Source organism: Pundamilia nyererei, unplaced genomic scaffold (genome assembly GCF_000239375.1).
Source record: "Pundamilia nyererei isolate P.nyererei 1_Seehausen unplaced genomic scaffold, PunNye1.0 scaffold00038, whole genome shotgun sequence".
Lineage (NCBI taxonomy): Eukaryota > Metazoa > Chordata > Actinopteri > Cichliformes > Cichlidae > Pundamilia > Pundamilia nyererei.
The window spans coordinates 3,103,747-3,115,112 of record NW_005187439.1 but is presented as its reverse complement, the minus strand read 5'-3'; the positions used below and the strand labels follow the sequence as shown (position 1 = coordinate 3,115,112).

General features: G+C 41.2%; 1 protein-coding gene across 2 annotated transcripts in view; it reads right to left on the bottom strand.

The window, feature by feature from the left end:
* Positions 1-1,163: 1,163 nt before the first annotated feature.
* sh2d3cb (SH2 domain containing 3Cb) overlaps positions 1,164-11,366 on the bottom strand; it is a 57,835-nt gene continuing 47,632 nt past the window's right edge. For both annotated transcript variants that reach the window (XM_005730586.1, XM_005730587.1), the window contains 6 exons: positions 7,170-7,630; positions 6,710-6,825; positions 6,030-6,201; positions 3,784-3,895; positions 3,446-3,655; positions 1,164-2,099 (listed from right to left, as the gene is read on the bottom strand). In XM_005730586.1, the coding sequence (XP_005730643.1) occupies positions 1,930-2,099; positions 3,446-3,655; positions 3,784-3,895; positions 6,030-6,201; positions 6,710-6,825; positions 7,170-7,630 (1,241 nt within the window). In that variant the 3' untranslated portion in view covers positions 1,164-1,929. The remainder of the gene's footprint in view (positions 2,100-3,445; positions 3,656-3,783; positions 3,896-6,029; positions 6,202-6,709; positions 6,826-7,169; positions 7,631-11,366) is intronic.

The following is an 11,366-nucleotide window of genomic DNA, read 5'->3' as shown; positions in this document are numbered from 1 at the left end:
CAATTCAATACAATTTTATTTATACAGCGCCAAATCACAACAACAGTCGCCTCAAGGCACTTTATATTGGAAGGTAGTCCCTACAATACATACAGAGAAAACCCCCAACAATCATATGACCCCCTATGAGCAAGCACTTTAGCGACAGTGGGAAGGAAAAACTCCCTTTTAACAGGAAGAAACCTCCGGCAGAACCAGGCTCAGGGAGGGGCGGGGTCATCTGCAGTGACCGATTGAGGTGAGGGGAGGAAGACAGGACAAAAGGCATGCTTGGGAAGAGAGACAGAAATTAATAACAAGTTTACAAGTAAACAGGTATTTTAGAGATATTACGCAAATGGTAGTAAGTAGTCCTACATATTCCAAGGTTCCTCACAGTGTTACTGGAGGCCAAGGTAATGCCATCCAGAGTAAGATATCATATTTCTCATCATATTAGACTTTAGGTCCTATTACAATAGCCTCAGTTTTATCTGAATTTAGAATCGCAAAGTTACAGGTCATCCAGGTCTTTATGTCTTTTCCTGCAGTTTAACTAATGAGTGTCAAAAATCTGAAGTGGTTTTGTTAATTTCATTTTCCTGATTGTAACTGGGTTTAGAAGCAGGTGATTCACTTTGAAATGTAAATTCACCACAGTAGAAGAATACAGGAAGAGTTTGGCATGTTCAAGTTCATCACTCCACAGAAATATGCCACACACAGACTGACATTGGGGAGTGATCGGTAACCCCCTCAAGCCTGTAGGTAAAAGCTTTAATGATGGAAGCATTGAAACAGTAGGGCAGTGATTTAGAAAAGCTTCAGCACCGACATGTCAAAGGCAGAGAGGGGAAATTTACAGCTAAATAGACCACAAAAAGTAGAGGTTGGCTTTGTTATATGGCCCGGGGAAAGTGAGGCATGTTAGTGTGTATGCTGCAGCGCGGCTCGAGTTGCCAGCTAGCTCACAAGCATGACTGTTTTTGTTCAATAAAACACCCTCCAGTGAAATAAACGTTTATTTACACTTTTTGATAAATAAAAAGTAAAACTGTTTAAGATTACAAAAATGATCTGCACCTGTGTGCCGTACTCGTGCAGTTAGGATCAGTTCACTCCCCTTACATTAAAAGTGACATCGTTATAATAAAAAGAAAAAGAAACAAAGAGGAAACACGAACTGACCCCAGGTTACATTTAATAATCTCTTCAAATCATAAAATCCTAATTACTGAAAAGATACAAAAAACTAAACAAAAACTGAAATACAGATGTACAGTTATTCTGTTATTACATTCTACAATGTGACATATGTTTGTGGATTTAGCTAAGGTCCAGCCTTTAGGGAGATTAAAATATTTACAAACATGAGCCTATCAGACTGAGGCACAGCCTCGGTAACCTAAAGGGCACCAAATATTTACACTTCCAAATCATGTCGCCCTGTGCCACTGTGGAGTACATGCAGTCCTTTGTTAGGTAAACTAACACAGGACAATGTTGATCTCTGACGTTGTTGAAGGAGTGCAAGTCCTCAGTCAAAAATAAAAACACCCTCTGGAGACTCCATCAAAGCATTTAGTGGTTTCTTTCACAAACTGTCGTCATTCTGCTGAAGCTTTCAGACAAAGTTCCTCAACCTTGAGTTACATCAGTTTAGCTTCAAAAGAAACTGGAAAAGTGCTGGTATGGGAAGGTAAGCATTTATAAAATTTCAGTCTCACTCTTCAAGTATCCCGGTCTGCTACATGTGACAGATTTGAACTAAGTGGGTGCACTGCTTCGTTCTGGTGTCTACACGCTTAAGAAGCCTCCTTGTTTGAAAGATCACAGCGCTTTCCCTTTTAATGAGCTTTCAGTGGTGGAGCTTCTCAGTGTCCAACACAGTAATTGTCCATGTATGTAGGCATGAGCTCATAAACAAGGCCTCTAAAAACAGTGCTGGGGTCAGTGTCGTCTGATGGGTGGCTCCAGCTTGTTGGACAGGGCGGTGAGCACCTGGTCAAACTTAGAGTATCGCAGAGCCTGTTGCTCCTCGGCCCCCCGGCTCCCCCACAGCAGCCGCATCTGGAAATCAGTCAGGAAAAGCTCCAGGACTTCGGCCTGCTCCCGGAAACCTGCAACATCACATCAGTTTAACATTATTAGCAGCACAGGAGTGTAGAAAGGAACCAGAGACTACCATTTCTACCACAGAGGTCCCTGTAACTGGACCTGTCTCAAACATGAACAAGAACAGAATATATGTGTGTGAATAAGAGGGATGGACAGGGAAGCTGCAAGGAGCAGAGGTAATGAAGGTAGAGTTTAAATATCGGAGGTCAACTATCAGAATAGACATAAAGTGCACAAGAAAGGTGAAGAAGAGAGTGAAGCCAGGGTGGAGGGAGTGTGGATGGGCATGAGGGGTGATGTGTGACAGAAGCCAGAGCAAAGAGAAGTTTTATTACATGGAAGTGAGACCTGCTATGATGCATGGTTTAGAGGCGGTGCCCCTGACAAAAAGACAAGACAAAGACATTGGAAGTGACCGGGTTGAGCGGTTTCTTAGAGAGGCAAGACTGAGATGATTTGGACATGTAGAGGAGGGATAGTGGATGTAATGGACAAAGGATGCTGAAGGTTGAGCTGCCAGGCAGGAGGAAGAGAAGAAGACCACACAAAAGATTTGGCATGCAGAGAGTTGGCGTGACAGCAGAGGATGATGGGCATAGGGTGAGATGGATGGAGACCCCATCAGGAGCAGAAGAAGAAAAGAAGAGTTTATTTGCAGGAGAAGTGAAAGAGGAAGTTCTTGCAGTTCACTATACAGCCTTGGGTTGTTCATTTGGCCTACCAGGCGTGAAGCTATTTATTACTGATTAATAATAATATAAACTTCAACTTAAAATAAACCATCAGATCAAGAATGACCTTAGAATGGGATTTAGGAAATTATAGCACTTTTCCTAATGATTTTTTATAATCAGATTATTTAATGCTGCAGCATGTACCAGTCTCTTCAATAAAAGGTTTCAAATGTAGTTTGACTTGCATGCATTTCATGCATGCCTCAATCTCACTTTATTATATTTTATTGCAGGTTGCCACCTGGTTGGAACCAGTGTGTTGGCCTTTTTCCAGATTGAGAAAAAAAAAAAACATGCTCTAGGCTACCAACGCTTAAGTGGCTGCTAAGAAATGCTAGGCTACTTTTCTGCTAAAACTTGAGGAAAGCAGTATTAAAAAAAAGAAAGGGAAAAAAGTGAAAGCACATTAGAAACAACATGAAGAACAGCAAGAAGCTGCAGCACCTAACATGCGATCCGAGTTCCTGCAGTGGAATGGCAACTGTGTGGAGAGTAAATACAGCAGGTCCCAAGACCTGTGGTCTTTCGTGTTTAAATTTTCTAAAGGTTTGTATTTCATTTGCTAATGTTATAAAGCAGACATACTGCATTTTGTTTCGTCAAAGCTCTCTCACCTTGTAATTTGCTCTCAGCATTAGAGCGGTAGATGCCCCCTAGCTGGGCAATGGTTCTCGCCGCCCCAAGGTGGAACATGACCACTTCCACCCCGACTTCCACCGTTTCCCACAGTTCTGTCCCCTCCTCACCCACCACTGCATTCTTCTCCATCAGAGTCAGAAGAGGGAGGACGTGGGGGAAAGTGGTGTTGGACAGCGGACAGCTTTCTGGAGAGTTGAAAGACAGATACAGAGATCATGTTTGTTGTGGAAACAATGGTGTAGCACCAAGATATGAGCAGGAATTGTTTCTCCATGCTTTTATCATGTGGTGTCGAGTTCAGGAGACGCTCTACCTCTTCCATCGTTCAGGCTCTTCATAAATGGCCTGAGAGTTTTTTCATAGAGAATGGCACCTTCTGTGTGCCGCTGCCGTAACGCCATCCAAGTCTCCTGCAGACGGGACACCTGAAAGACCGAAGAACAACACTATTGCTTTTGTGCCTTCCTCTTGTTTTGTATATATTTGTTTTATTCAATTTGTCTTACTATTTGTATTACCTGCACAGCTGAACCCACAATTGTTTGACAGCTAATCTTATAATAGAAATTGTCCCTGTCTTTATTTTTTTCAGTCTGAAAATATAGTTGAGATGTATATGATTCCTAAAAATATTCAGAAGCAATGACTTTTTTTATGTAAAGACAGTTTTGAATATATACAGAAACTTTGCCAGAAAAGACAGGCCAAGTTAAAAATATATATTAATAATAACTAAGAAAAAATATAAAATGAAGAAACTTTTCTGCATTTGAGTTAATAAAATCACTGAAAGGTTAATAAGTTATCAATAAATGACATTGCACCTTTTGTTTGAGGATGTGATAAAGCATCCTGATATCAGAATTGTGACGTTTTACAGCCTGACACCTTGAGGCAGGGAAACCCAAAAGAAGGCCGAAGGCTAAATCATGTAAGCGATAACATTAAATATCAGAGGGCCTCTCAGCTATTCCTGAAATTAAGCATCTTCACTAAAGCTGAGTCACAGTAATAATAATAATAAAAATAATAATAATAATAATAATAATAATAATGGATTGCATTTATATAGCACTTTTCGGGGCCCTCAAAGTGCTGTACAATTCCACTATTCATTCACTCTCACATTCACACACTGGTGGTGGCAAGCTACAGTTGTAGCCACAGCTGCCCTGGGTCAGACTGACAGAAGTGAGGCTGCCATATCGCGCCATCGGCCCCTCTGGCCATCACCAGTAGGCGGTAGGTGGAGTGTCTTGCCCAAGGGCCGGGGCTCGGACTGTCACATATTAAACAAATATGTAAGACTGCGTTCTTCCATTTGCGCAACATCTCTAAAGTTAGAAATATCCTGTCTCAGAGTGACGCTGAAAAACTAGTTCATGCATTTATTACTTCCAGGCTGGACGACTGTAATTCATTATTATCAGGATGTCCAAAAAACTCGCTGAAAAGCCTTCAGCTGATCCAAAATGCTGCAGCAAGAGTCCTGACAGGGACTAGAAAGAGAGAGCATATTTCTCCTGTTTTGGCTTCCCTTCATTGGCTTCCTGTTAAATCCAGAATTGAATTCAAAATCCTGCTCCTCACATACAAGGTCTTAAATAATCAGGCCCCATCTTATCTTAATGACCTTGTAGTACCATATCACCCTATTAGAGCACTTCGCTCTCGCTCTGCAGGCCTACTTGTTGTTCCTGGAGTATTTACAAGTAGAATGGGAGGCAGAGCCTTCAGTTTTCAGGCCCCTCTTCTGTGGAACCAGCTTCCAGTTTGGATTCGGGAGACAGACACTAGCTCTGCTTTCAAGATTAGGCTTCAAACTTTCCTTTTTGCTAAAGCATATAGTTAGGGCTGGACCAGGTGACCCTGAATCCTCCCTTAGTTACGCTGCAATAGACGTAGGCTGCCGGGGATTCCCATGATGCATTGAGTTTTTCCTTTCCAGTCACCTTTCTCACTCACTATGTATTAACAGACCTCTCTGCATTGAATCATATCTGTTATTAACCTCTGTCTCTCTTCCACAGCGTGTCTTTTATCCTGTCTTCCTTCTCTCACCCCAACCGGTCGCAGCAGATGGCCCCGCCCCTCCCTGAGCCTGGTTCTGCCGGAGGTTTCTTCCTGTTAAAAGGGAGTTTTTCCTTCCCATTGTTGCCAAAGTGCTTGCTCTAGGGGGTCATATGATTGTTGGGTTTTTCTCTGTATCTATGAAGCGCCTTGAGGCGACTGTTGTTGTGATTTGGCGCTATATAAATAAAATTGAATTGAATTGAATTGAACCGGCAACCTTTCGGTTACAAGACGAACTGCCAACTCGTCTTGTAACGAGTCGCCCCTTATAGCAGTATACACAGTAGGCAAGGGGTTACAGCCTCATGTTTATTGTACTACGCTGTGCCATTAAGTGAACATTTGTTAATCTCTTACCTATACCCTCGTTTAACTTTACCCCGGGCAACCTTTGTTACACATTCCTTGCTCTTCCGGCTGTTTCCTGCGTGCCTCCCCTATCTCCATGAACACAAATAACCAAAGCTCCGTGCAGTGCATGTTTACCTGCGGAAGCTCCAAGGCTCTCATGACTGCAGCGAAGCCAAACATATTGCCCATTGTGCTCTTGAGCTCAGCAGCGATTTGGATGATTTTGTGAAGCAGGCAGGCTCGTTCTTCAGTCGTCCCCGTGCAGCCCAACACGTGCACAGCCAACATAATCGACATGGCTTGAAACCTGCAGGAATGTTATGTTATATCAGGTCATGTCAGCCCACACAGTGATCACACTTTGCTTAAAGAGGTCCTTAAAGTCAGAACAAGACTTCCAACAGCAGGAATAGGAAGACAACATTGAAAGGGAAAGCAGACATATGACTAAATAAATCACGCAGTTAAAAGAAGGCTAAAAAAAAAGATGGAAAGAATTATAAATTACTATGAATAAATTAGGAATAACACACCATGTCATTGCTGTTGTGACACTCCTGTGTATAAATGCCCCACTTAACAGCAGAAAGTCTTAAAGCCTGGTAACAAAGCCAGGTTGGTCTCTCTAGTCTAGTCTACTAACTTAATTAGCAGCATTATAGTTTATGGTTCCAGTTTGTAAAAACATTTGCTAGTAGATAACTTTGCCGATAACTAAAAACCAACTTGGTGGACAAAAGTCTAATAAGGCTCATGTCAGATATACACCGTTCTATCACGCTAATGAACAGCTGAACTGGTTGAACAGTATTCACCTCTCCAGCAGGTCTAGTCTTAACTGTTGTCCATGTGGCAGCGTGAGCAGCTCCATCCCGGAGGTAACGCCCATCATTCTTTGCACCTCTGGCGTGACCTCCAGAATTCTGGCCACCTAGGAACACACACAGATGTAAGAACTGCTGCATTAGATTTCAGTTAGCGGAAACAGGATGAGCAGGAAAATACACTTTAAAATCTCCTGAAACATCTGCATGTTTTCACACATCAATAACACCTTGATTTAGAAATGGTTTAGAATTTGCATTCAAACAAATACCCCATAGTTTACCTGTTATCACTAACGCATGGCTAGCCCTAGTTTTCCTTCTGCATAGTTGCCACTGCATTCAGACTAAAATAAAGAAATCCCTAAACCTTTCTGCAGAGCTGCAGTCCATCCTTAAAAAAAATCCCTATTACTTTACAAATATTGATTAGAGCAGCTATAAACAGTACCATGCAGTCAGCCTTGGTGATGTGTTTGGCCATTGTCCTGGGATCGACCTCCACCAGAAGCTCCTTCACCCTCCGCAGGACGCCCACTTCTAGAGGCTTATTCTCTTTTCCCATCAGTGGTGACTGGTACCTGCTGGGTTTGAAACAGGAGACCGTCTCCACCACAGGCGAAAAGTACACATTCCCATCCTCGGCCCTCAGTGGGTCGACCCCCGCTGACCCCTCTTCTGCCTGCAGCCTCTCCACATAGCTCTGAGGACCAGGGTACAGCTCTGTGTAGCAGCTCCCGTCTGCATGAGAGGAGGGAGAGACCTGGGTGTGGTGAGGTTGGGGTCTGTCAAGATGCTGTCTCTGTAGAGTGCTGCTGGGAGAGGGCAGAGGTTGGACGGTGTCCGAGCGCCTTGGCAGGGACGGAGTCACAGTGGGAGTCCGGCTGCTGGATGGAGTTCTGGATGTGGCGGCTGAAGAAGAAGAAAATTAGGAAAAAGATGTTTACAAATATTTATCCAAATAAAGCAGAATAAATATATACATTTCAGACACTACTTGAGATACATAATAAGAGGAAGTGCCACATTCTATGTGGATGATTATTATAGACTAATGAACCCATGACAATGAAATATACTGATAGAAATATCATCAGTATAGCTGATCACTGTGGTTAATGGTTTTGGACAATTATTTTAGGGCTCTAAGGCAGAGAGGAATATTATACCATCATGGCTTTTGGGTTGACTCATAGTTAATTAATGTTAAACTTTGTGCGCCTCTTATTTTCACCTTAGTCTGTGTCTTGGTGTTTCCCTTTTTTAGTTTACTTCCTGCTTTATTTTGAAGGACAATTTCTTTTTTGCTTTCTGCATTTTCACTTCCTTTCTGTCAGTTTATTTCTGCCTTCATTATTGTCTAGACTGAGTTTACTGGTGCCATGATATTTCTCTCCCCGATTTAAATCTTTACTTACAAACTTTAATGTCATTTAGTTTATTCACCGTCTTTGGTTTCTTTGACTTCACTCAGTCATGTCAGTTAATATCAAGCGGCGCTGCTCAATTTGTTTTTTTAATAAACAGAAATGTAGATTCCTTTTTATCATTAATTGTTGTCTCTGAATGCAATTAATCTACCGTGTGAGGACATCCAGTAGAATCATGTGAATCATTTAATTAATTAATCAATTAATAGGACACACCTACAGTATAATGTATCTTTAGAAGACTTGCATTAACTCTTTCGAACTCTATTGCAGCTTTACTTGGGAATTTTTTCTTGTTAATGTTTTTTTTCCTGATCATTAGCTCATGGCCTGCTATTTGTTTTAATGTGCAATTTATTTGTCTTGTGAAACAACACGTTCACTTTTTTAAGTCAGAGGGCGAGGTAATGAAGTTCATGTAGATGAACTCACTATTTGAACACACTGTTTGATTAATGCACGCCAATAACCTTCTACTTACATCACACTCAATTACAACATTTTATTTCTATGTTGCCTTCAATTTTTCAATTACTTCCATTTTATCCTCAAATGTCTTCACCCAAAACCATTCATTCATTTCAGATACACTTGTCTTTGTCTATAGTAACCTGTAGCAACAGTATTATCTACTACGTCTATAGATCAGAGTTCACGACATTTGATCCAGTTTTCCCTTATACAACCAACCTTGCTGCTGAAAACTACAAAAGGCTCTGAACCTTACTCCTGCTACCTTAGAGCCAATGCGGTCAGAGGTGTTTTGCTCGTCAGAGCCCGACGGCAGTCATTCACTCAGAGACCGGTGAAGCAGGCTGGACACACAAACAACAGGCTCTGGTTGAAACGTGAGATCTTTTTACAGGGACGCTCTAGGTAAGTACTTATTTAGATAAAAAACCCAAGATCAGCAAAAGTTTTAGAAGATAAAATGGCATTTTAATGTAAACCCCAAATACCTTTAATGCTGTTTTAGAGCATTTCTTTGTGTAGTTACGCTGCGAGTTCTGTTCTGAAATATGCATGACCGACCAGCTAAGTAGTAGCATATGGATTCTCACAGAGGAACAGAATATTTCCCAGATGTCTCCTCTCAACAATAGCAAGGCTGAGCTTTATGATTGCATGGAGGAATCTCACTATATAAACTATCCTCCTTCACAGTCATAGTTTGTTCTGATCACAAGGAACAAAAGCAAGAAAAAGAATGAATTGTTTTGGAATCGGATACATTTCAGCTTGGAAAATTGTTTTCTTTTGAAAAAAAGAAGGAAGCTTCAAAGGTCACACAAGTTCAGACTTTCTCAAATTAAATACAGAGAGAACATGGAGTTACTTTTTTGATGCAAAACAGAAAGATTTTTCTTATACAGTTTTGTTTTGATTATTTTAAATTCGGAACTAAGGAAAAAATGTTAAGTCTTGCAAGCACAAAAGGTCTTTTGACTGGTGGTGGTCAGAGGGCCGGGTGGCGCCAGTGTCCGGCAGCCTCGCCTCTGTCAGTGCGCCCAAGGGCAGCTGTGGCTACAATGTAGCTGCCATCACCAGTGTGTGAATGTGTGGGTGAATGGGTGGATGACTGGATGTAGTGTAAAGTGCTTTGGGGTCCTTAGAGACCAAGTAAAGCACTATACAAATACAGTCCATTTACCATTTAACATTAAACAATGGCAGCTTTTACAATATTTATAATTGTTGCTTTATAATTGCTTTATAATTTCATACCCACTAATGCTGGCAGCTGTGAAACAGGGAACAAAAAACAGCTTTGTTGCCTGCTTTTAAACCTCCTGAGATTTAGAGGCAGGAATTTTCACACTGCAGTTTAACCAGTGAGCTGCAGAAAATCTGGAAGCTATGCAAGTATTAAAGTGGGGTGCCTCAGCTTAGTGAAAAACAACTGGAAATCTTTTGTAGAAAGACTGGTGGTGGTGTGAACAAGGGTGGTTTTAGCTATATGGCAACCTTTGCTGTCAAACATAAACTGAAATGACTGAGTTATATTATTTACTCAGATTAGTAATCTAGATCACTAATGATGTACATTATAAAATACCAAAGTATTTTACAATGCCACATTCCCAAAGTGAAATTACAAGGCTCAGAAGTTAGCTTTTTAAATACATCCCGTCTTCTTTTTTTCTTTTCTTTTTTTTTTCTCGCCTGTCCCATTTGGTTCTTTAGCCATCAGAATTGTTGTCTGAAGACCAACAAGGATGCCCAATGGATTTACTTTTCCAAATGGATCATCGTGGCATTGCCGTATTGGTCCATTTGGTCGATCTTTGTTTTTATTATTTATTATATTTTATTTTCAGATGTTACCGACGGGACAGACATGAGTGAGAGATAGGAAAGGGAGAGAGAAAGAGGAAGGAAAGGAAAAACAAAAGGGGAGAGGGACAGTGAGAAAGGGGGGGAGAAAAAAAATTAAAATCTCCTGGATCACCTGTTGAGAGAAGAATAGAAAACAAGCAAAAAAAAAAGAAAAAAAAACCAAAAACAAAGCAACATACTAAACACAACACCATCGCATTAATCTAGCTAAGTGTAAACAGCAGTAAATACTAAATATTCAATGTTGTTGTGCAGCACGCAGGACAGATGTGCTTCGAAGTAGCAGCCAAGAAAGGTGTAATTTGGGTCTACGAGCAGTGAACACCCGTGTGCATACCTGTGTGGATCAGCGCGCTTGTATTCCAAAGGTTTCTCCATGTAACGATCTGCTAGGGAGTGTGGGGGGGCCACAGCCCCGTCCTCCAGGGTGTGAAATACATCCCGACTTCTAATCAGGAAAATAAATTGGCCTCTTGGATTTAACTGTCATTCTTATGTTTAATAAGAATCACTAGATAGCATCTAATGTGTTCTTAAACATTCATAACTTACGTTTTGGTTGTCATCATTGCAAGTTGCAGAAATCCATTGTCATTTCTTGATCTGGAGTCACTACATCACTGCCAATATCTTCCAGTGTGTATGCAGGAAGGAATTTTTTTAATTATTTTTCTTTGTTTTTAGGTTCATAGAAACCCTTAAACTCAAGGCCCTTACTAAACAGAAGGAGATATTTAACATCTTGACATCTCTGTCAGAATCTCTTTCAGAGATGTGCCATCCAAGCTTGCTGGCACTTGCAGTGCTGCTATGCTCTACATTGTTGGTAAATGGAGGGAAAGTCTTGGTGTTCCCTGTGGATGGAAGTCACTGGATCAACA